At 53.3% G+C, this 24369-nt stretch overlaps 5 protein-coding genes across 5 annotated transcripts; 1 reads left to right on the top strand and 4 right to left on the bottom strand.

Moving 5' to 3' along the window:
- Window positions 1-177: 177 nt before the first annotated feature.
- On the bottom strand, window positions 178-1999 carry NECHADRAFT_60862 (uncharacterized protein). Its single transcript, XM_003048190.1, has one exon. The coding sequence runs from the start codon at window positions 1766-1768 to the stop codon at window positions 605-607; it is 1164 nt and encodes a 387-aa protein (XP_003048236.1). The 5' UTR covers window positions 1769-1999; the 3' UTR covers window positions 178-604.
- A 3517-nt stretch (window positions 2000-5516) lies between these two features.
- Window positions 5517-8329, bottom strand: NECHADRAFT_39804 (uncharacterized protein; the record flags this gene model as incomplete). Its single annotated transcript, XM_003048191.1, has 5 exons — window positions 5517-6496; window positions 6563-7096; window positions 7310-7666; window positions 7716-8131; window positions 8187-8329. The coding sequence occupies 5 exons, from the start codon at window positions 8327-8329 to the stop codon at window positions 5517-5519; spliced, it is 2430 nt and encodes an 809-aa protein (XP_003048237.1).
- Window positions 8330-10836: 2507 nt separating this feature from the next.
- On the top strand, window positions 10837-12485 carry NECHADRAFT_39861 (uncharacterized protein; the record flags this gene model as incomplete). The annotated part of the gene is made up of 3 exons (XM_003047981.1): window positions 10837-11174; window positions 11225-11498; window positions 11550-12485. 3 exons carry the CDS (start codon window positions 10837-10839, stop codon window positions 12483-12485), a joined length of 1548 nt encoding a protein of 515 aa, XP_003048027.1.
- Window positions 12486-15275: 2790 nt separating this feature from the next.
- Window positions 15276-16640, bottom strand: NECHADRAFT_104366 (uncharacterized protein). Its single transcript, XM_003048192.1, has 2 exons — window positions 16202-16640; window positions 15276-16129 (listed from the first exon to the last, which is right to left on the bottom strand). Exons 1-2 carry the CDS (start codon window positions 16304-16306, stop codon window positions 15890-15892), a joined length of 345 nt encoding a protein of 114 aa, XP_003048238.1. The 5' UTR covers window positions 16307-16640; the 3' UTR covers window positions 15276-15889.
- Window positions 16641-21296: 4656 nt separating this feature from the next.
- On the bottom strand, window positions 21297-23732 carry NECHADRAFT_100421 (uncharacterized protein; the record flags this gene model as incomplete). Its single annotated transcript, XM_003048193.1, has 2 exons — window positions 21499-23732; window positions 21297-21413 (listed from the first exon to the last, which is right to left on the bottom strand). The coding sequence occupies exons 1-2, from the start codon at window positions 23686-23688 to the stop codon at window positions 21297-21299; spliced, it is 2307 nt and encodes a 768-aa protein (XP_003048239.1). The 5' UTR covers window positions 23689-23732.
- Between the last annotated feature and the right edge of the window lie 637 nt (window positions 23733-24369).

Here is a 24369-nt window from a genome sequence, read left to right on the forward strand (position 1 = left end):
CAAGGATGAGACGACATAACGCATAGGCAGTAGTGATTACAACGGGCTGGATTGTGTAGGCTACATTATGTACGAACGGACAATACTACAGTATGGTTCACCAATAACAGACTTGCTCATGAATGAACACCCTATTGATCAATCACTCTTCACATCACAATTGTTCACTTGCAAGTTACACCAAACCAGACATCCCCATTCACAGATATGTACAACGAAGGCTAAAAGATGTATATGACAAATAAACAACCCAAAGACGCAGAGTATAGTCGACGGAACCAAACACTCCACGCAATCATAATCCTGTATCTATCCATCTAGAGAGAAAAGAGAAAAGGCGCTTCCCGCACCCATCATTGGGCCCCATTTGTGCAAAAGAGGTATTCGAGTGTTTGTTGGTGGGCAAGATAGAGAGATCATGATATTCATTGAATTGGTTTTGGAAGAAGAAGCAGCAAAAAATTGTGTAAAATTGTCATACATCCAGGAAAGTGTCAACCCGCCTGAGGAATCCTCCCTCCACTAGATGCTAACCAAGAAAGTGACCAAAATACGGGGTCATGTACAGGATCGGACGGCATATACATGGTCGTCAGCGAGACGCTTATCGGAGACGGCGGGCAAAGCCGGTGGGAGCAGCGTAGCCACCGGTGGGGGTGGTGCCGTTGACGGGGTAGGGGACAACAGTGACGGTAGCCTCGAGGGTGGTGGTAGTGTCGCACTCCTCATCCTCGTCGTCATCGTAGTCCTCCTCATCATCGTCGGAGCCGGAACCGGAACCGTTGTCGGAGCCGGAGCCAGAGCCGCTGTTGCCGCCCTTGGGGCCCTCAGTGACGGAAGCCTCGCTGGAGCCCTGGGTCTTGCTGCCCTCACCACCGACGGTAACGTAGACAGTGGAGGCGGGAGCGGTGACGGTGACGGTCTTGTCGACGCAGACACCAGAGTCGGAGCCGTTGCCGGAGCCGTTGCCAGAACCGTTGCCGGGGGTGTTGTTGCCGGTGGACTCGCCGTCATCACCGTTGCCAGTGGAGGTGCCGTTGCTCTCGCCGGGGGTCTTGGTCTCAGTGGAATCAGCGCGCTCGACAGTCTTGGTCACGGTGCCGGTGCTGGTCTTGGTAGTGGTGGTGGTGGGCTCATCGGGAGAGCCGTTGCCCTTGCTACCATCGTCGGTGACCTCAGGGCCAGCCTCAGAGCAGGGAACAGTGACGGTAGTCTTGATGGTGGACTGAACGGTGGTGGTGACGACGCTGGCATCGGTACCAGTGCCGAGGGTCAGGGTGACAGTCTTGGCAGTGACATAGTCAGAGGTGATGGTGGTCAGGCTGGTGGGCTCAGGAGCCTCAGGGGACTCGTCGCCAGCGGTGGCGGGAGGGTAGGCACCGGTGCTCAGGGGAACATCGGCAGTCAGGGGGGCAGTGAGGGTCTTGCCGGTGACACCACCAGTCTGAGCCTCGCTGATGATGGAGGAGGAGATGGAGCCAGCCTCGGTGACGGGGCAGACAGTGGTGGTGAGAAGGACGGTGTTGGTGACGACGTAGGTGGTCTTGTCGGTCTCGGGGAGCTCGTCCAAGGCAGTCTGGTCCCGGGCGGGGCAGTTGGTGACGGTGGGAGCGCAAGAGGTGATAGTCTGAACCTCGGTGGTCAGGACAGTCAGGGTGGTGAGGGCATCATCGGTGCCGTTGTCGCGGCGGAAGTGCATGTGGCGGGGGTAGGAGTAGGCGTTGGCCACGGCGGCAAACATGCCGAGGTTAGCGATGACGGACTTCATCTTGAATGTTGTTTTGGATTTGCTGGGATTTTGCGGCGTCTTCAGTTTCGTCTAAGTCAACGATTGGATATGTCTTCAAAACAACTGCAGAAGTCAATTCCTTAGTTGTGAGTGGCGAGCAAGACACAGTTTTGCTTCACGAAAGAAGGTATAAAGTTGGAATGGTGAAAGCTGGTAATGTGCAAGGACTGTACTGGCGAAAAAGCCGGAAAAGAATGGAATGAAAGTCACAAAAGACTGAATGAGTGTGGTTGAGTGAGATAGACGAGACTGGGAGAAAGCAGAAATAAGACCACAGATGAGGCAGGAAGCGTTAGATATTAACAGAAAACGGAGTCGGGGTGACACAACCGGGCTGAACGCCTCTTTTTAGCCCTTTGCTTCTTCCAAGGATCAGGAGTCAAACTACAAACACCGGACTGCCAAGAAGACTTGCGCATGGGGGGTTGCGGTGGTCCACCGGGAGGCCCCTTGGATTTCTTGGGACGCAGGGCCCAGCATCTCGATGTCCCTTAATCAGGGTGGTAGTTGTCAATCCCCACCGGGGAGAGCCCAGTCAGCCTCGGGGACGGTGGTGACTGAACCAAGGGTGCTGAGAGATATCACGGACGGCGAGCTAGGAGTGGACAACCTTGGTGGTAGCGTGGGCGTTTGCACGGCGGTGACGGGCGAGTGCCAGGACGGGGACCCTGCACCGAAGCAAGGGTGGCTTGTAGGTGAGACCATGCTGCTCGTTGCTGGTTGCTGCGGAGTCGGTGACTGGCGGCGGTAGCTGTGGATGTCCAAGCTGGTGGATGTTGGAGGAGAAGGGCGCCAGGAAGAGTCACCAACCGTTGGAGAGCGTGGAGGTTCAGATGTTGGTGGGGCGCTTGGCACTTGCCCAAAGGGGTTTGGCTCAGGGGCCTAAACGCAAGGGTCCTGAGGGTTCCAGCTGGGGTGTGAGACCGGGGGCTTGGGGAGAAGGTGCCAGGCACTGGGAAGAGCGGCGAGGCCAGCCATCCATCGTTGCACCCTGCAATTTGAACCATGGCGAACAGGCAGGTCCTTTGGTAATTGCGTAAAGGACCCTGTCAGCCGAGGCGCAGTTGAGGGGAACAGGGCGGTTATTCTGGATGATTCTGAAGCAAGAATTATGAACGGATGAAAGAGAGTTGTGAAATTTCATCTCGTGCAAGGGAAAGAGAGATCTGACTTTTCACTGCCTGTGCTCGTACCTGCAGCAAGGAAAGAACTGTTCCTGCTGCTTCCTCCACTCCTTCCTTCTTTCCTTCCTCCATCCTTGCCTCTCGCGCCACCACGTCACTTTTTATGCAGGTACGGCGCAGAACCTGAGACGCCACGCGGGCCAATCGATCAAACCCACAACGCCTCCCGAGACACTGATTGTGTGTGGCGGACGCCACTTGAGCAAGAGAGTCTGTCTGCTTGTTTTGGAATAAAAAGCATGCCCAGATCCTGTGATTCTTAGTTTTGAGCCATTTGCAAAGTTGAGCGTGTTTGTGCATTATGCGGTGAGGCTGCACTTCTAAGCGGTCTGGTCTCCATGCACACCGATGCGATGCGATGCGATGCCCCTTGAACAGCGCCATTCATTAAGCTTGTGTTGTGCTGTGCTACCCTTTACAAGATTAGACCAACATGCTGGAAATGCCCGACGGATCGCTGCCTTGATCCCGTCTTTTCTTGTATCCCCTGGTGCGACGCTGACTGCAGGGAAGGACTACACGAGCTGAGCTTCCCGGATATCTGGGTTCCATGAGCCTTGTCTGTGTCTTTTAGACGTCGCACAGGGCCCCTTCTGAGGCATCCCCGTCAACTACAGCTGCGACCGCCATGTCATCTCGGCTGATGCGCGACTACGGGGGCACATCACTCCGGGAGGAGGCCAAGGCGGCCGGCATCCGACAGCACATTGTACAGGACGCTGTTGGCTGGAGTCTAGAACTACTCGCCAGCTCAGTGATCAGCACGTTTTCCATGCCGAGAGCCTCGTTGCAGAGCCGCTGCGTCGGGAGCTTGACATTTGTTTCACTAACCGCTGCAAGAAGCAACTCCGTATGCAACACCAACACACTCTATCCCGTCTGCATCTTTGCTGATGTGACTTGATCGCCATTAACGCCCAAAGTTGCGCCAAAATGCGAAAGATCTTTTACAGGCCCACTCCTGGATCTTGCCCATGGCTCAGATTCCGAGTGGTCGCTCCGTACATGGCTGACACTGCACTGTCATGATTCCCTCTCAGCCTCGCCCGGCATACGCAGAGCGCCGGCAGTAATATCAGCCGATGCTACGTTGTGCTCTGTGCTTGATTACGATGCTTATGCTAATGGTTAAAAACAGAGCGAGAGAGTCTTCGATTATCGCTACTCTTTTGGTGTAAGCGGGGATCCTGGTCACCGCAGTCAAATCGGCCAGCCAGGTTCATGACCGAACTCTGCTGGTTGCCCCTTTCGGCAAGTAGACGGAATTCTGTCTGACAGAAGAGATCCAATCCAATCCTGTCCAATCCCTGGAAGAGGTCGTACTGGCGGCTACTGCAGGTCCACCATCTCATCTCGCTCAGCCATCGTACAACTTGACTACAAAAAAGATCCTTACCAGGAGTATCCGTACACGACAACAATACGAGAATCCCGCGTACAGTAAATAGGTACAGAAAGAAAGATACACGAACCATCACAACTCATCTACCAGAAGCCACCGCCTCCTTCATCTATCGGTCACCGGCAAGCCCGCCCCATATCCGCCAACTCTCCGTCTGCACGAGCCAAGGGAGATACCCTCACCCTTGTCGTTTCAGTGTCGCCTGGGTCCCTGTCACTGCTTGTCGCAGAATAACGACTCTGTTCCCCACCCTTAAATTATCCTCTCCCCTTCTTTTCCCAACCACGTACAACTTGCTCGCCGGCTCGGGCGGGAGTCCATGGCGCGACACAGCAAGGTCCCTGAGTAATTGAGTGAGCGATAATTAATTCATTCCCATGCTGGCAACTCGTCGTCGTATCGTGTAAATCCTTGAGTCCTGAATTACCAAGGTCCTGGGCCTTGGTGCTGACCTCTTCATCTATCCCGAACCTGTGGCCCATCTCCCGCAAGGATCAATCTCGCTCTTCCATGGAAATCTTCTTTGTCTTCCACCGTTTTGGCGAGACTCTTTTCGTCCGGTTCACCGTTCCCCATCAAGACTGTGCCGCGTCATGGATTCCTCGCTCATCATCTCGCCAATCACCCAACCTCGCCGCCCGCGGGGAGCTTCGTTCTTGGCTTTACAAGGAAGATACCGTTGATCCGACTGCGCTATTAATGGCTCCAAATACGAACTAGCGGTGTTGATGCTGATGCTGATGGATGCTGATGGATGCTGATGCTATCCTCATCTGATGTCTCCATACGCTCTCACAACGTAGTATGAGTACTACGTACAGCCTTATAGGATCTCTTGGGCTTCTCGCCAAGACCAACACAGGCATATGCGGCGAGCCTCATTAACCATGTCCAATTCATAGTCTATCCTTGATCAACATAAGCCACGTTTTGGGCACCATCCTTCTCCTCCTTCGGGTCTCTGTTTGCTGCGGCCTTCTCCTATCAAAAGCCTCCGAGAGCATGGTATCACAACCCACACTCAACTGCACGGACAAGGGGCTCGTCCCTGGGTTGTGATATCCGATCAAGTATAGACCGAGATTGCCAATCATTTGCCGCATATTAGTGGCGTGGATGTTCCCAGATCTCATCCCATCTCTCATTCGACCTCCTCGATCCTAGGTCGAGGCCGCCCAGATGCGTCTACCAGCGTCCCGCTTGGGTTGACGTGGAGGCCCGCCAAGTTTGTAAGCGCCGGGCCGCTTGGCTGACTTTGCGTTGGCAGCATGCTTGCCATCTGCCAGTTTTCCAAGCTCTCGATCACGTCGTTGGCATGTTGCTTCACCAGCCCGTCCCCGTCTGTGGCTGCTACATATTGCAGAGTCCTCAAGATGTCCTCTCGACTCTCGTTGGTGAGGCCGAACCCAAGTTTCCGCCCAGACTCCTTGGCGGCGTCCAGAGCTCTCACAAAGCTCAGCACATTCAAAATGGCTGCTCTTCTAAGGATAGCCGTCTCTAACTCACGTTCCATTGCGAGAATGTTGACACATAGGTCAACACTCGCAGAAACCAAGGTAGGTCCTATGCCACCGATATTCGTCTCGAGAGCGGCACCAAAGATGGACAGCGCTGAAGTTCGCACTCGAACATCTTCGCTACCCCTCTTGCTTTCCCACCCTTGGAGGATTTGCGCCAAGATGTCATTATTGGCCCTTTCTTCTTCGGTTAGATCTTCATCCATATCCATGTCGTCCTCGTCATCCTCGTCCTTCTTCTTTTTCATCATTTTCTTCTTCTCATCGCGAGTCTGCTTCGCCATTGTCTTTGGCCGGTATCCACGACGTCCAGCAATGGACAGTAGTGTTTCGCAAACTTGCTGGGCCACATCACCTGCAAAAGTCTCACCAAGCCGTTGGGTCACTTGAAGTAGTGCCTCACCAAATCGTAGCCGAACATCCGTTGATGTCTTTTCCTGGGCATCCAGGTAGTGGTCCAGAAGCTCCTGAACCGCTGACTTCGGGTGCTTGTTTGCAAGCTGAGTGTATACTTTGATGACTCGCAGATTGATGTAGTCTTCGTTGTTCTCGAGGAGATTAGACAATAGCACGGAGACCGCGGGAATGTCCAGAATCGGGCTATCTGCGAGTATCAGACCAGAAAGTAGATTGAGACCCTCTGACACAACCGGTGGCGGGTTATCGCTACCTCCCGTGATGTAGTTCATCGCTAGGCTGTAAGTCCTGCGGTCTTCAATTTGGCGGGCGCTCGGTGCTGAGGTAGGCTCGTCCAATTCTTCCACATCATCTCGATACTTGAGTAGCAATGCCAAGTTTCTTGCAGTAGGAGACACTTGTGCCCTATCTTCTCGAGACAATCTGTCCAGGGTAGCTTCGACAATCTTGAGCTCCTCCGGTTTGATGTGAGATTTCTGGAACGTTGGTGCCGTGATGACCAGATTCAGGAGACTGAGTACCACCGCTAGGAGATCATCTGCTAATCGTGATTGGCCATCTGCGGTGAGGACCTGACAGATAAGCTCTAGCAGCTGATCGAAATGGCTGACGAGCTTCTCGGGTGCTTTGTCCATGAGTTTTTGAAGTACAGTGACCTCAACAAGATCCTGGACAGGTGATTCCGACGTCTCACCTTCAGGGTGGATGTCGATTTTAACCTCGTCGGTTTCCTTCCCTGCCGTCTCAATCCATCGTCGTAACAGACTGAGAAAGATGGATGAGACTTCTGCTGCAGAGCAAGAAGCTACAATGGAATCAACCAAGGTAACTGATTTGTCTTCGAGCTCGGTCCAGTTTAGCTCAATACCCGGTTTGAAGTCGAAGCCACGCGGCTCCACCGCCTCGATTTCTCCCTTCCCCCTCAAACGGTACTCCCAAGGCTTTTTCGTGTCATCTGAAGAGCCCTTGCAGAGAAGATTCTGGAAGAAGGGCTTGACACTGTCGGCGGTACCAAAGAGCCTCAAGTAAGCCTGTAGCAATGTCCTAGCAGGCTTGACGAAATCGTTCTCGGTGACCGGTAAGGGCTTGGGCCATGACCCAAGTACCCAGATTTGGACCAGTACCAGTCTAAGGAGACGCCTACATAGACCAGGAGATGGGTTGGACAACACAAGAGTGTTGAGTCGCTGGAGGGATGTCTTGAGTGACTGGGAGGTGACAAGAACACGGTCCTTGCTGAGGTCGACAATGTCTTCCTCCTGTTTGATGATTGTTGAACTAAGACTTGATGTTGTCTTCAACGACGGGTTCAAGTCTTGCACGAGCGGTTGAACAAATGCGTTCCATCCAGGAGATCCTATGTCGATTAGTAACGCTGGCACAAATAAATCGCTCTATTTACTCACCAGGCGCTCCATATTGCTTCTTCCCGAGGATCCCATATCCAACAATTTGGGCAGCAGTCCTCGCCATATCTGGACCAGCTTGCCCATCTATAAGACTGAAGAGCTGCCCAGAAATGCCCAAGAACCATGCATCTGCAGTCATGGTCGCCGGAACCGACGACAACAGCCGGGTAGCGACAGCAACAGCCTCGTGGGTGATGCTGGCTCCCTGCTTTTGCGGTGCAGAATCGGCTTCTGGGGTCTTTCCAACGTTGCTAGGATGCACTGAAAAGACAAACTCCATGGTTCCGCGGACACCATCCGGACGAAGCGGGATGAGAGTCAAGGTTTGGAGCATGGGATTCCGTAGCCATGGTGGAAGAATAGAGGGTTTAATGAGGGCATTCAGAGCTGGCAGAAGAGTCCATGTTTCAGTGCTTTTACAGTCAGTATCTTGGCTTACAGATTTCGCTGCAGGCTTGCGCCACTAACCTTTCGATAAGTTTGTTGTACTCTTCAACACCTGTCGCTCGAGTGACTGCATCAATATTAGGATCAAAGGCCTTTTTCCCAGCTTCAACTATCACTTCAATAATTTTGGGCTGCTCGTTTGCTGAAGAAGACGAGCTCGCCATTATGGTTATTGTTTAGGGTGGAAATAATAGAGGTTTAAAAAAGTGTTTTGTCATCGTGATCCATTCAGGCTGCCTTCATGTGCACCCGTCACAGTGACTACAGTATTAGCACTGTGGGGAGGTTGGTGTTGCGGTCACGTGCGGGCGCGTCACCCTGGCATTCAAATGTGGAGACTCTACCTCACTTCGCGTCTTCCTCTCTTCCTCACTGCACTTTCACAGTCAACAACCACTCCGCGTTTCTGTTCAGTTCCTCGGTTTTTTGCTGGAGACACGATTATCATCGGAATGCCTAACGATTCATACAGATCAGCTTTTTGAAATCTTTCGACGCTTCAAGATGAACTCCTTCACTCTTACTCAACACGCGCGACGCCTCCCCCACAGTTCTCCGACTCACGTTTTCCGCAAGGAATGTCTATCGCAGGCCCCCTTCCCATCTGGTTAGCCGCAATATGCCGCTCTCGAACCTGTATCAGGATCTCGTTATGCCGCAGCTGGATTATTGTGGATGCACCGCGACCTGTAGAGGTTGTACCAGGGCAGAAGGGTAACGCGTTTCGGAACTTAACCCTAAGAAGATATCTGGTTTAAGCTTTGCGCTCTTGTCGTCCAAGTCGTCTTCTAAGCCGGCTAGGCACCTATGGCTGTGACGTGCCCGCTGAAAAGTTGGACGATCGGCTTGTGGTGCCAGGCGGACGGACAGGCGAGGAGGATAGTCCAGTCACCTTTGTGTGCGCGAGAGGATCGGTGCCATGAGTCGTTACGGTAAGAGCCTCTGGTCTGAGGACGCTCGTCAGCCCTTTCCACTGGAACCAGCACATCGGTCAAGAGTAGACCGTCCTGGAGATGCAATCAGCCATGGGATCATGGAGATGGAACCGGCAAGGCTCTCGTGCCCTCTGTGCCCAAGCAGCCAAGAATTGGGGTGTTGGTATGGCTTCATACAGTCAGTCTCCGTATTTCATCAACTCGCCCAAGTCGTCGCCTGTCGGAACCGCCATCTGGTAAACTCCACCTGGTGCAATGGGCCACTTGCGGAAACATACAGAAATTGGAACGACAACTGACCCTTCTTGCCAGCCAAATGGCTCCCGGCCCTTCGAAGCTGCAGATCGATGGCTTGGCAGATTGCTGCACTGGTTCACATCAAATCCACTCCCTCGACTCGATTCGCTCCCAGGACCATGCCATGGCAATTCGTCGTGGCGTGTGACGCTCTGCGTCTGGTCTGACCAAGCGCATTAACCTCTAGCCATTGGGTCCCCAATCCCTTGGTCATGATGGGCGCCGGCCCACCTGAAGGTGCCTATATACTGGACAGGGTCCAGATGGCCCTAAAGGATTCCTCGACTCTAACCTGAAAAGGCGAGCCTGAGATGACAGGGTGGTTTTTATGGATGTCTTTTGTCCACCCGTTCACGTCCTCCGCAATTCTTGCTACAAGATGGAGAGATTACAAAAACTGGTCCTTGTTGGCAGTGCGAATCAAACAGAAGGGGTCATCTTGTTCGCGTCGAGTGTTTTTCAGACTGCGTTCTGTCATGACGGCTTTCGGTGGTATCCTGTCGGCGAAGGCATCTAACTTTGCTGGGATTTACAGTTACTCGGGACAGTTCAGCTTTGCATTCGCCTTGTTCCCAACGACAAGATCTACAGCAAGGTTCAAAGCAGCGCCGGGACCCATCTCGAGTTGGAGTCAAAGTTTCGTGCTTGTCTGGTGTTGTGGCGGTCCTAGCCGTGGGTTGAGTCTGAGGTTGCAGGGTCGCACAGTTGCACTGAGTTGTATCGTTGGATCTTGGACAGGCCTGGTTGGATAGGCAGTCCTGGTTGCCCTCTCACCAGAAATAGTGCGGAGGGCAACCCCCCGCAGAGGGGATAAGTCTACCCGCTTCCTACATTGTTGATATATGTGCTAACATTGAAGCAGGTCGATATGAGAGCTTCAGTGCTCGCTACGACCTGAGCACGAAAGACGTGCCTACACGTGGGAGATACAGCTAATCGGTTGACAGTGGAGCCGGCTTGCGCGATATTCAAGCCCATTTCTCGGATCCGACGTGCCGGAGGATATATGTGATGATGTCATTGTACAACCCTTCAACACAGGCCTCCCACAATCGTTTCTGTCATTGCTGTTGGTAGGGCTGTGCGACGGAGCTTTCAGGTTCATTAGGGGCTAAGATCGAGCTGATGCAGGAAATTGATGGTCTGGGAGCTGTTTCACGTCTTAGCATGTGGCTAGGTAGTGTCCGCCAAAGCTTGATTCCATCCCGGCTGTAAGAGATGGACCAATAGGATGAGACCAATGACTTGAGACCAAATGACAGTGATGTCACCCAATGCAGGAACTTGTTGGCACAGGAGCCGACCAGCCGGTTTTAGTCATAAATAATCGGTTCTCCCTTTAGATCTTTTCGTGTCTTGTGCTTCTAGCTTGGACATTCGCGTCTCCCTTGCTACCAGCCTTCGTGGGAGGTGAAAGAAGTGCCCTGAAGTTCATCGCCATGCTCAAAGCAGCATTCCTGGGCCTCGTGCCCGCCGTCATTGCCCTTCCGGCCGCCGCACCCGTCGCAGAACCCACCGTATACCGAGCAGTAGCCGTAAAGGCACCCGAGCCGACCGAACTCGTGGCTCTTGAACAACGCGACATCATTGACTCTGTTGAGAGCTACGTCGACGGCCTTGTGACCCGTGTTGAGAGTAAGATCTCAAAATGGGTCAACTCTGGAATCTTGGACTATCCGAATGGCTTCCCTACCGGTGATGCGGTGAAGGAGTCGCTTGGTATCTCGGACGATGACGATGAATTGGCGGCACAACCGACTCAGGTCTTGAACCTCCCGTAAGTTGGTCTTGGCCCGACCTCAGCTACGAGAATTGACCATGACATAGCCCGTATGCCAACTGGACGAACGATGGGTGGAATGTGCGAGTTCACGGCAACGTCTACAAAATCCCCGACATCGATCAGGACAAGATTGACGATCTCGCCAATGTCTTTCTCATTGACACGGATGTCGATGAGCTCTCGGCGCCGCAGCAAGCGCAGGCTCGAAACGTTACCAAGTCCATCTTTGTGGTGCAGCAGGGCGATGTGAGCGTCACGATGGACTTTGTGAACAACGTTGGTGTTGATCCGGATGAGAGTGGCGGTGCTATCAACGCGGTAAGGGCTAGATGTGAGATATGGTACATGTGGTTGCTAATGGGATTCTAGAAAGGCGGTGCTCAAAAGATCAAGTTGCCTTACAACACCACGCGTGAGGGCGACTTTGATGTCTTTGTCAAGCTACGAAACACCACGGGGCCAGACAACGGGTACTTGATCCCAGGCAACGAGACATCACGAATCCAGACCTTGAATCTGTACGCAGAGGGCAAGAACAACAGTGGCAACGCGACGGCATATCTGGTTCCTCCCAAGGGCATGACCATCGTATCGGATATCGATGATATCCTTCGTGTGACCAAGATCTACGAGCCCAAGGAGGGTCTTCTCAACACCTTTGCACGGCCATTCGTATCGTGGATGAACATGCCAGATATCTATGCCAACTGGTCCTCGTCCATCAACGATCTTCACTTCCACTACCTCACGACGACCCCCGAGCAGGCGACGCGCAACTACATGAGCTTCATCTACAACACGTACCCGCTCGGTTCGTTTGATACTCGTCCGCTCAACTTTTCCGACCTGTCGGCGACGCTCTCGATCCGTCGCTTCCTCCTAGACAAGGTCTTCCAGACGTTCCCCGATCGCAAGTTTATCCTCGTCGCCGACACGACAAACTCGGACGTCATGAAGGCTTATCCAGCGCTGTACAAGGACTATCCGGGACAGGTGCAGTGCATCTTTCTGCGTAACACCAGCGCCACTGATGACGGGAACAAGTTTCCGTATAACACGGAGGGCTTCAAGGGTATCCCCCAAGAGCGGTACATGTTCTTCCGCGTACCGGATGATCTCTCGCGTCTGGACATTGCCAATGGACAATGCTACAATAGCTCCATAAAGCAAAACGTGACGTTTGATTACCAGGGCCTACCGTTTGGGTTGAGCAACGACGATAACGCGGCTGCAATGGGTGCTAGTCCGAGGATCGGCATGGTTCTCGCTGGATTGGCTGCTGCCGTTCTAGCGGTGATGGTGTAGTTGAGGAGTTGAACGGAGGTATATCCCGGTAGAGGAAATCACGGCCTTGAGACTGGGCATAACTATGACGACAATGATTACGTTGAATTGTTCCACTTGAATTTGCAATAATGTGACAACCCTTATTACCCATGAACCGGCTTTAGTTCCGCTCACCGAGTCTCGCTCGGTACAGGCTCTCGTTGAAGGATTCAAAGCCGAAAACAAGATATTCGCCAAATTCAGGGTCTTAATATGAGGTCTCGTATGAGCAACTGCACTCCTAGATTATAGCATGATCCCATGGACATTGTCGCTCCTTGTCTAGGGTATGTAGCGTGATGCACCGTGCTCTCAGTTATCCTATCCTATCGCAACCAACCCTACTCCACTGCTTCTGTCCGGGATATATAAAACCACCGGGGTTGCAGAGATAGAGGAGGACTACGTGATCAACAGACAACCTGACCGACTGACCGTCCGTCCTCACCGCCCGAGAAGAAGCGGCAGGCTTTGTTTCACGGAAAGCGCAATTTGCGGTTTTTGTCAAAGATGGGACTTGTTTGTTCCAATATACGGCGACTCCCGTCCTCGAAAAGCCGACATGGCCAGATGCATGGCACAATTCCACCGAGACCGTCGGTACCGAAAACTGATTGATCAATCTCCATCATCAGCCACCAGAATCTCCAATTAAATAGACCAAGCAAGTGGCTGGTCCCGCCGCGTCGCGTCGGCGGTTTTTTTTTTATTCTCTCAAATCGTTCCATACCGCTTCTGGAAAATTGTCGAACGGGAGTGAGGGAGGGATCCATCAACCGTGCCATGGCGCCTTTTTAGCACTCGGGCCAAGCCATGGGGAATGGGCTGATGCAGGGAGCTACACTGACTGGGATCCTTGGAGGGGGATTGGGGTACAGGCGATACATACATGAGATCATGGGGAATTAACTAACATACCGTAGCATTGTAAGAGGAGGACGAGGACATGGTCTTTGCGTTGTCAAGGGTGTATACGGTACGTGTTGTGTTTTTTTTCTTTTTTTTTTTTTTTTGTATGCTCGGGATTTATTCAAGCATCATGATGGCATAGCTTCTTTTTTCGTCTTGCATCCCGAGATGTGCCCAATTGGGTAATCCTAGGCATGTCGGTAGAGTAGATGAGCCATTGGGTGATTTTCAAGTCGAGGTGGTTCCAGCTGAAGCTGAGGTGAGCCCCCAATTGGTAACTATTGGAATTGGGGTTCACCTCAGCTGGGCCAAGACAATGAGGCTGCTTAGCTAGCTGTGGCCTTCTTAGCGAGGTGTGTGAGGTGTGTGAGGTGTGTGAGGTTTCAGTGAGGCCGGCGGAGGCCGATGCGGGATGGGATGGATGGTCCTGCCACTGCGCGATCCCCTGGGTAAAACTGGCAATGGATGGCATGGAAGATGTAAGGTAAGGGCGACGGAGCGGGCGCTAGTGGGGACTATCGGCCTCCGGTGGTTCCCCTCTTAGCCAGTTGACGGCGGCAGAGTGTGCTTACATGGACTCATTCATCATTCAATCCTCCCCGTTCTCCATTTTTGACGATGGTGCTAACGCTTTGAAGCCTTGCTAGCGTTAATACTCTTGTTCCTGGACCGAATCCCTCTCGGCAGCGACGGACGGACAAAGACGTCACAATGACCGATGACAAGTTAAGATGGAAAAAGAAAGGCGCCGGGTGACTGCTCACCTACCATTGTGCGCATCTCGTCTCAAGAAGTGGAATCATCTGAGTTGAATCTCCATGGAACTACGGATATGCCCATCCTCAATCTCCATCTCAATCTCATCCATCTCACCTCACTCGCTCCACACTTTGACCTCATACCTACATCCAATCCATACAGTAGCTCTGAGTTACGTACAGATACACCCTTGGCCAATTCGAAACAAGCCATATGGTAGCACAGCGTCTTGAGCAATTGATTCAGCCCTGGCCGCGTCTCTGCGACCGCGCGTCTTGTCCTCTTTCGGTCGGCCTGGCTAACGGTCCGCTCAGCCCGCGGGAGTAAGCGAAGGACACAAGAAGAAAAAGAGGTTCTAGAGCCAGTCCGTGACTGGGCGGGCGGCAATTCGTCACCAACAAGCCGTCCAATCCTCATGCTCTGCTCGGCACCTAGCTCAGCCTTGACGCGGGTCCAGCGTATCATTGGCACCACCCTCCAAGGACTCAGACACGTGGAGCTGGGTGGAAACCGTTGCGTTTGATCCGCATTGAGGAAAGCCGGCCGTTTGACGAGCAAGCCCGCTACGACAGGTACGAGCCAATCTCCAACGACAAACACCATGACTGTCAAGACAGTATCGCCGAGCTAGTTGGATTGAGGGAAACGGCTCGTCCGGCTTCGGCTCTCGGGGTCCTTCTGTCGTCGCCTTGCATCGAGAGACCCTCTTGGTCCGCGCCTACGTTCGGCTCCCGTGCGCAAACCTGCTCCATCCAATTCATTCCATCAGCCTGTTCCAGCTCAGACTCAGAATCGCGCTCTTTGAGGAAACCCATCTTGGTGGGTCCAGGGCCCCCAGGTACCGGGACACACGACGACTGACTGATAGGTAGACGAGCAAGGATCATCAGGCGAGCTCTCATTCTGTGGCACGCCACATCTCGCGACCTAGCCCTGGCCTTCGCGCCTTGATCTGATGCCCTCGACATGATCTCGTGCGCCTGGATCCCCATCACTGACTCGCCCCCAGCCCGCCACAACCACAAACCTCCGCTCCCCGAGCCTCACATCACATGTCGCACGCGGCGCGCGGACGTTTTTTTTTTTGAGAGCGGGTGATCAACACGAAATGAAATGAGATGTTGCCTCGTCAATCCCCAATGGGGAGGAGGGTCAAGAAATCAATTTCCCGGCTCCAGAACCGCCCAAAAAAAAGACAATAGATGTTCCCATGCCCAGTGAAACACACATACGCGCCCGTTAGATGATTCTCCCCAAAAAAAACAAAAAAAGAACAATTCCAGAATGGAGTCCCCCGTCTCCAGAAACGTCCAACACAGCGCATGGGTATCTCCGGGGGGTTTTGTTTGCTTGCGATCTTTCCATCTCCAGCCACCAATCTCCCGTTGCATCCAATATTCAGCGTCGCAGTCGCAATGTCTGTCTGCCTGCGAATGAATCCCGTCAGAATCTTTCAGAAGTCGTACACTGCACTACGCCTCGATGGCGCGTTACAATCCAATCCGGTCAGCGGTCGAGAGAGAAGGCTTGCAAATCTTGCTGGTGTTTATCCCAGATGAGATGCGATTAGATCCTTTCCTCGTGCGTTTTCCGTCGTTGATTCGATAATCCCTTTTCGTCGATAATTATTTCCCAAGCTCAGTTTGTCGTCAAATTTGGTTTTGGGGAAGCCCTTGGAGGGTGGTGTCCCTCAAGGCCCCTCCCCCCTGCCCCTCTCAGAAGCGATGGTGATGTGACATGATTCCCGGTATACCTGGCATTGCACTGGTCACGGGGATCGATGGCGGTGGTCGGTTGGCCTTGTCCCTGAGCGTCCAGTCGTCGCCAGGTTCTGAAGGAGCTACAAGCTCCATGAGGGTGTACTGAAGGATTCCGTCGAGGACTTGGGGCACGACGATGTCCCGGGGAAGTCCCCATGATGGTAGATGGGGTTCTTCGTTATCGCGACCATCGGCCTGATTATTTTGTCAACCACTGGTCAGCAAGCGGATCCGCATTGCGATGCGAAAGAGTAAAGTAAAACTTACAAGACATGATGCGCAAGGCGCATTGTTCACCCAAACCCAGTTGGGGCAGTTGTGTGTGTAAAAGTACTTGCATCGGTACTTGTAAAAACCACCAGCGCCGCTCATTGTGTTGTTCTTCTTGTTGATGTACTGTATGGAGGAGGATTATACGACGTGGGAGGAGAGGAATTGGACAAGATGGAGGTATGGTTGGTGAGAGTCAATGGGCCGAGAGGAACGGAGATGCGAGACACCAGGTCTTATATGAGGCAAGTTAACCAGGCCAGGCGATGATGGGAGGAAGTGACGTGAATGCGAAGCTAGCACGGAGAGCGGGCTAGGCTGGGGGAAAGGGTCGAACGATGTTCTTGTACTACCGCTGATGAGAATGAGCGATGGCCAACATGTCAAGGATCCCCAGGGCTGGGCGGAGCTTTCAAGGGCTCCCAAGCGGGAACGGGCTGGCATGATGTGTGAAAGGTGCGTGCCGTCGGGTCGTATACTGAGTACTTGCTACATACTGGATCGTGGACGGACAGCTGCTGACGTCTTGGGGACAGCTACTAAACTCGATGGCGAATGGCCGTTGGCGTCGCAATGCCATTTTTCATGGGATTGACTGATGCCCCCCTTGGTCGAAGGGGCCCCCCGCTGGGCATAACGATGCAGTGGGGGGACCACACCCAGTGATGACAGACAGGGAGCCCCTGCGAGACTTGCGGAAGAGGGCCGGTGGGCTTTTTCTGTGTCTATCCACAGCAGGAGAGCGAGAGCAAGTTGCAGCAGAGAACGGACACGGGCATACAAGACATGCATCTTACCTGTTGACGAGGTTCTTTGCGGTTGGACCCTCTAGACTCTTAACTACTGAACGATGTGGGCACAGGAAACGGTGGTGCCGACAGGACCGGGGAGGACGGCCAAGCGCTTCCAGAGGCTCGCTAGAGCAAATGTTATTCAGCATTAGTGGCACATCCAGACGGGCTTGCGGTTCCCGCCTCAATCTGCTGCTGCTGCTTGCTGCTGGGCTCTCGGCCTTTGAGGCGATCGGATGGGCTGCCGCAAAAGCCAAGTCGACAAAAGCCCTGGACGGCGTGTGGTTCGTCGTAGACGTGGGGCCATGGGACGAGAGCTCCAACGGGCGTAGCGGCCGGCGGAAATGGCGTGAGGTAGAGGGGTCGTTCGGTCCAGGGAGGGGGTAACCTTTGATGAAAATGGAGTGGAGGGCGTGTCGCTTGTATGTGTGTGTCTCTGGGGAAGAGAGACGTCTAGACACGACACGACATCCAATGATGGATGCAGACAGGCCATTCGTCCATCCATCTCGGACGTGCCTGAGACGAAGCGCCGTCACCATGATTCCCTTGCTAATGCGGACCACCACGTTCAAGGACCATGACGGGCCGCTCTGGTGAGGGCGCTCAACCGGCAATCACAAACATGACATTGTCAGAGTCAAAGAAAAGGGGAGGGGGGGGGGGGGGTAGCCGGTTGAGCTGGGCTTGTCCTGTCTGCATATCTGTGTGGTGTTTCTCGGGCCAGTCGGCGTGCAGGGCCTGAAGCCACTTATCTGCGAGGCCCATGGTCAACCGTCGGCATGCTGTGTGTCGTCCCATGTCACCATGTGTCGTGCCACGAGCGACAAGCACGGGCACGACCCGAGCGCGGTATCCATCATGGATGTATGGCATGGCATGGGCAAGGCAACCTCGGGACCTCATCTCTGGTCCGTCCCTTTTTTTGATGTGGAGAAGGGGACTTGTCTCTTTATGAGGCTGAAAAAAAAGGGTTGTTCTATGTTTTTTTGACATGTTGGATGTTAATGCATCTAGAAGGCGAGTAAAAAAAGCAAAAAAAAAGAGCAGAAACGGACCTCGCCAAAGTTGAAGGGACGGGAGATGCGGGATCCACAAGCGCGTGGCGCCGCACTTTTTTCTTTGCTTCTTTTTTGGTGTGGGTATACGAAAAGTATATCCCGACGTGTAATTGCCGGATATGGTTCAAACACACGTCGTGATCATGGCACTTGACCTTGCCTGACATGATGAAGATCATCTGGGGATGCGTGCCTTTTTTTTTTTTCTTCGTGAGCGAGATTTGAAGTCTTGAAAACTGATCACTAGACTCTCTCCTCATCATGGTTGGTCAATTTGTTCAATCAGTATCATGAGACATTCTACCCGGCTGTCTCACATCGTACTGTTTCAATTCTACCCGCTTCACCGAGACCTCCGGGTTAAGCCTCCATTCACAAAACTTACATGTCTCACCTTGGCGCCGTCCCGTTTGTTGTTTGAGGGGAACCTGGGGACCTCGGCTTCATCGGAAGCACTAACTATTACGCGGCTGAGACGACGGGTCCAAAGTTTACCATAAAACCACGCAGAGGCTGAGCAGCTCGTAACTAAGACTGCGGTTTGAGGCCGCAAGTCTACAAGAGCTGACGCGAGATTGCTGAGCTCAAACGACACGCAAACCGTTTGACACGCATCGGCTACACTACTACCCCTCGGTCAAGCGCATTGCATACAGTAGTATTCGTTGGTCTTCTTGATTCACCTTGAATTCCCCCCCCCCCCCCCCCCCCCAAATAGATTCCGGGGCAAGGGCAAGGAAGCTTTGGCCCGCCCAGATGGGATCCAATGCATGATGGATGGGCTCAGTGGTTTCCCGGGAAGGGCCCTGCAGTTGCAGCCGGACAATATTCCCCAGAGCAGCAGGGCAGGGAATGTCATCTGCCCAAAAGCTCGAGCCTCTACTGGCAACTGAATGTGGTAGCGCTGGCTCATCAAGGGAAGCGGGCTCATCGGACATCTCGTGTTTCTGTCGACCTTGATCCGGGTTTCCGAGATGGGCAATTCGCTCGCTCGGGTACAGAATGTCGGTAGAGCAGTAACCCTGATGATGCTTTTACTTGGATGATGTTGCTTGTAAAGACCATGTGTCTTGGATATCAAGGTTTCTCCTGATCCGACAAGACAGACAAGGCTGCAGCATCCCCGGTCCAAGACGCAAGCCTATCGAATATCTCCCCCCGACCAATCATGATATCTCCGGTTGACCCTTCCGCCGGTGAGCCTGGATGGGGAGGGTCGGTGACTTGCTAACTAGTTTGTTACGGTGAAGGGATCGGATCACGATACTCCCTCTACGGCTGTCTGTCCCCGGCCGGGCTCAGATACTACTTGCGTATCATGTCGCGTGGGGTTCATGATGATGAGAAGAGGCTTTGCCAAAGCCACACGCCGTCGTCAATAAGCTGACTTGAGCTGAACTTCAGACAAGACGGTAGACAGCTATCTTCTTTCAGTACTGAACTAGCTGGCCTCGCCTCACCTCGCCTCGCCCAAGTGCTCACTTGCTCTCATCCCCCCCTGGTACATACAGTAAACTACCCCATGGTTCTCGCCCAGTACCCTGCCATGATGGCTGCACATGCCATGTCCTCGTTGGGAAGGGATCCGCATGGCCGGTGCCTGTCTCCCAGCGCTGGTTTGCTTGCTTGAGGATCGAAACGCGCCATCACGTCCCCTCGCTTCTGTTTACTTCTCTCCCGATATCATATCAGACCAAATTCATTCAACTCTGTGTGTTCCGATCGCCGCGTCTGTCAGTTGTCATCTACTCCCCCCACACGCAACTCCCCCTTGCACTGGGAACTTTGTCGTTGCTTTTTGTTTGAACATGTTCCCAGGTGCCTGGGAGTCGGGTTAATATCTTGTTCATCCCACGCAGGAATAATTGCTTTTTCCTTTCTTTTTTTTCGCTTCGATCTCCCGCCTCCACAACATCACGATGCGATGTGACGGGGAGGGGGGAGGGGGACACCCTTGTCAAAAGGATAGAACACCACCCCCTTGCTCAAACGGAACACCGGACCCCCTCCGTGGGATAAGCATCGCCACAGACAAGACACACTGAGTAAAATGTCTAAAAGCCGTTGAGACTAAAAGGTAAAGTTGCATCCATCGTTTGTTCCGCGGCGGGCGGAGTGTGATTGCCACCACCACCAACCCCCCGGCTTGCAGCAGCCGCCCATGAAACAAGGATAACCTTGTATGTATTTGCATCATCGACTTCATCTTGACGTGTAGACCGTTGGGGAAACGACTTGTCGCATCTCAGCGATGAGATGAGAGGAAACATAGAAAAAAGAGAGACACACAAGAAAGATTGTACAGTCAGATACGGTAGGTATCTACTGCGGAGGAGGCACAAGATCCGAAACAGGCTTCGTGCAGCAATCAAATGAGATTGCAGTGTTTTGGAATATGTAGTCAAGGTTTCTTCTAACAGCTTTCTTTACTCGTCCAGTCCAGATATGATATGAGCCCTTCTATCCACCACCTCTTTTTTTGTCATCCCTCAATCCATCCATACACAGACGCGCATATTCCTCAACGCTCTCTTGTCTTCTCTCTTCTCTCCTTTGCCTCTTACGCGCGAGTGAAAAACAGCCAAATAAACGCCCACTTCCCATCACACCCTATTCAACCCCCCCTCTCTTGGCATCTACAAATAGATGACCAGCAAAAAAAACCGATTCTCCTCAAGAGAGGGGGTGTAAAAGAGGAGAGGAAAGAGAGTAAAAGATTCAAAACACAAACAAAAAACCAACCAGAACAAGTGGCTGCTGCACATAAAACGCCGTAGCTCAACCAGTCACCAACAAGGAATTTCCACCAACGGTCGGGGTTCTGAAGGAGGGTGGGCAAGGGAAATGAATGGGTTTGAGACGGAACATGACATTCCCACCCACATACAAACCCAGTCCAGTCCAGTCCAGCCCTGCCGTCTCTTCCCCCCTCCGCATTTTCCAAGAGAGATCCCTTCCCTCCCCCGGTTGGTCCATGCGCTGGGCATAGACTAGACGACGGCCGTTGTGATCCATGGGAGAGGGCCGCAGGTAGGGTTGGAGTGCAGTTGAGGTGTAGTTGCAGTGAGGTGCAGCGCAGTATGTGTCGTCTTGCAGCAACGGGATATCCGACACACAGAGTGCGCGCGATCGATCGCGCCTCCTTGATCCTTGTTTGCCCTTTCTTTTCAGCCCCGTTCGATTGCTGCTTGCCCTCCTCCCCTCCCCCTTTTCGCAGGGCGGCATATGAGCTGGAGGGCCTCATCTGCCAGCCTTCATGGCCTCCTTGCGCCGCTTCTTCTCCGCAGCACGAGCCAGAGAACGCTTGACGTCGCCCTGCTCAAAAGAGTCCAGGTCGTAGTAAGTGGGGGCGATTTCCTATCGAGTATGTTAGCAAAGCTGTGCTACGGCATTCAAGAGATGCTCCCTCCCAATTGAAGATGAGCAATGAAAGACAACTTACCAATAGCCACTCGGGTCGGATCCCCACGCATGTTCGGATGTATTGCTTCGATGTGAGCACGAATTCGTTGTACAGGACCCAGTCAAACTCAGTGCGGAGGACCGTGGATGGATGAATCAGGACGGCCTGGTCGTCCTTGACGGTGCGGTACAGCTTGCCCGAGCTCTCCTTCATGGCCACCTGCATGAAGAAACCAGCCAGTAACGCCCGTCGGATGTTGGTGTAGTAGTTCTTGTCCTCGAATGGCGTCGACACGAGCTCCAGCTCGTTCTTCTCCATGATGCGCTTGAGCTGCGTCCGGACGTTGTCGGCGCTCGAGAGGTGACGGAACGAGAGGAAGTGCTCGTGACACCAGGCCTTGACGCTGCTGGGGTCCGATGTCGACTGGCCCTTGAAGGCGTGGTAGGCGTTGAGAAGAGTGAGGTGGTCACCGTCGGGGTGCGCAAAGTGTGCCTTCATCTCATCGGCGCGCTTTCGGTTGTTGGCGGGTCGCATGAAGATCTGGGGGACAGAGAGAAGGGAGGTGATGGAAAGGATCTCGTTGGAACAGTAGAATTCGGGAGATGAAATGAGCATGACAGCCAAGGCGGGATCCAGAGGGAACTCGGAAGCCAGGCCACCGAGGGTTGTGAGCTCACCATCGTCGTCAAGACAGGCGAGGTAGTTGAGCTCCTCCAGCGCACGCATCATGGTCTCAGGGGCAGGGGGGTCCATAAGATCGAAGTGAACGAGATCCTCAACACCGAGCTTCTTCAGTTCCAGGACGGTGTTGGCGAGATTGGAACGGAGAATCTCGGGGTAAGTCTGCTCAATGAGCTCCTTCTTGAAAGCCTTCTCAGTGTACAGGCGGAAACACTTTCCAGGCTTGGTACGACCAGCACGACCAGCTCGCTGCTGGGCAGAAGCCTTGGAGATGGGCGAGACGAGGAGGGACTCGACACGGATACGCGGGTTGTAGATCTTTTGCTTGCTGAAGCCAGGGTCCACGACGTACACGATACCGTCAATGGTCAAACTGGTTTCGGCGATGTTGGTGGAAACAATCACCTTGCGACCAGGACGACCGCCCTTGCGCAGAGGCGGGGGGGCCTTGTCGAAGATGCGCTGCTGCTGGTGAGGAGGCAGCGTACCGTAGAGGGGATACACAGCGAGCGGACCGGCGTCGACTTCGCGCATCAGCTCGTCCGCCTCGAGGCTAATCTTGCGACAGGCGTCCTCAATTTCATCTTCACCAGTCAGGAACAGCAGGACATCGCCCTCGGGTTCGGAAGCGTGGATCTGAAGAACGGTGCGGATGGCGGCCTCGACGTAGTCGCGCTCGGGCTCGGGCGTATAGAAGATTTCGACGGGGTGGGTTCGACCGGGGACGGCGAGCAGGGGCGCGTCGTTGAAGTACTTCTGGAACTTTTGCGCATCGAGAGTAGCAGACATGATGATGATCTTGAGATCGGGGCGGCGCATGGAAATCTGCTTGAGCAGAGCCATGAGGATATCGGTGGCCAGTGTACGCTCGTGGGCCTCGTCGAGAATGATGCAGCTGTACCGGGACATCTCGTGGTCGTGCATGGCCTCGCGCAGAAGCATACCGTCGGTCATGTACTTGAGCATGGTCTTGGGGCCCGTCATGTCCTCGAAACGAATGCTGTAACCGACCTCCTCTCCCAGGGTGACGTCCATCTCATCGGCGACACGCTGCGCGACCGACATGGCGGCGACTCGACGCGGCTGGGTACAGGCAATGAGCTTGCCAGTGAGGTGAGGGAGCTCATCATAGACGACATACTGCGGGATCTGAGTAGTCTTTCCGGAACCAGTCTCACCGACAAAGACGAGAATCTGTGTAGAGTGGTACTTGTCAAGAAACTCCTGTCGCTGCTTGTGCACAGGGAGATCGCGACGGCCCTGGAGGATCTGAAAGTACTTTTGCGAGTGAGGTCGGCCAGTGAAAGGGTTAGAATCCGAGTCCTCAGCCTTTGAAGCCTGCTTTGCCGTTGTATGTTGTCTCTTCATGCCGGCGAGAGGGGAGTCTGGCGAAGGCTCCTCGCCGCGGCCGTTGCTCGCGCCGTTCTCGTACATGTGCGCAAGGTAGGGATTGCTCCGGTCGGGATCGGCGGCGTCCTTCTTTGCCTTTTTCCTAGTAGACTCGTCTGCGTCGGCGCTTTGACGCTTTCCTCCCTTGACGTCGGACATTGTTGTCTTGGTGGTGACGGAGAGAGAAACAGATGGCGAGGCTGAAGGAGAGGCCGGTGATGTTTTGGAGGTTGATCTCCAGCTGCCAGAAAATTTTGGCGGGACTTGGAGGCGGTTGCCTTATCGATAAGGATGCCTACAGCACAGTGTGAGTATTGACTCAGGTGTATACTTGGAGTAACGTTGAACAGGTTGTGTGTGTATTGTTATAGATAGATAGATTGGGTCTAATTTGAACAAGCTTGAAATTTCCTTGTAGTAGTTTGATACTTAATACAATGTTGATTGTCCAATTACTTCTATCTTCTATGTACCTGCTGTTGAGCCAAGCTTGCTACAGTCCTGGCGCACACTGTGCCCACTTTCAGGGTCCTTCTCTTGTTCCATCTCTCACCGCGAAAAGAAACTCTTCTATGAGCTATTCCGAATGTCGGCTTGGAGGGCTTCACTTGGATAAAGAGATATCATCTTTCAATGGATATTCACCTGATAAAATACCTATCTATCTCTATTTTTTCAAGATCCAGTCCTTCTCTTCACATCAGCGCGAAAACGAGGCGCATCCCACTTCCCACAACCAACGATTAATTGATTTGGCGGGGTGATTTACTCCACCATTGGAAATCTCAGCTTGAATCTTTCTCTTCAACCACAAACCACCAAAAGACGCAAAAGCTCGCT

Source organism: Fusarium vanettenii (genome assembly GCF_000151355.1).
Source record: "Fusarium vanettenii 77-13-4 chromosome 5 genomic scaffold NECHAsca_12_chr5_2_0, whole genome shotgun sequence".
In the NCBI taxonomy this organism is placed as follows: domain Eukaryota; kingdom Fungi; phylum Ascomycota; class Sordariomycetes; order Hypocreales; family Nectriaceae; genus Fusarium; species Fusarium vanettenii.

Coding starts and splice junctions, on each gene's coding strand:
- NECHADRAFT_104366 (XM_003048192.1), bottom strand. CDS start 16,306: ATGAGCGGCGCTGGTGGTTTTTACAAGTACCGATGCAAGTACTTTTAC. Junction 16,130..16,201: donor CGCCTTGCGCATCATGTCTT/GTAAGTTTTACT, acceptor CAAAATAATCAG/GCCGATGGTCGCGATAACGA.
- NECHADRAFT_60862 (XM_003048190.1), bottom strand. CDS start 1,768: ATGAAGTCCGTCATCGCTAACCTCGGCATGTTTGCCGCCGTGGCCAAC.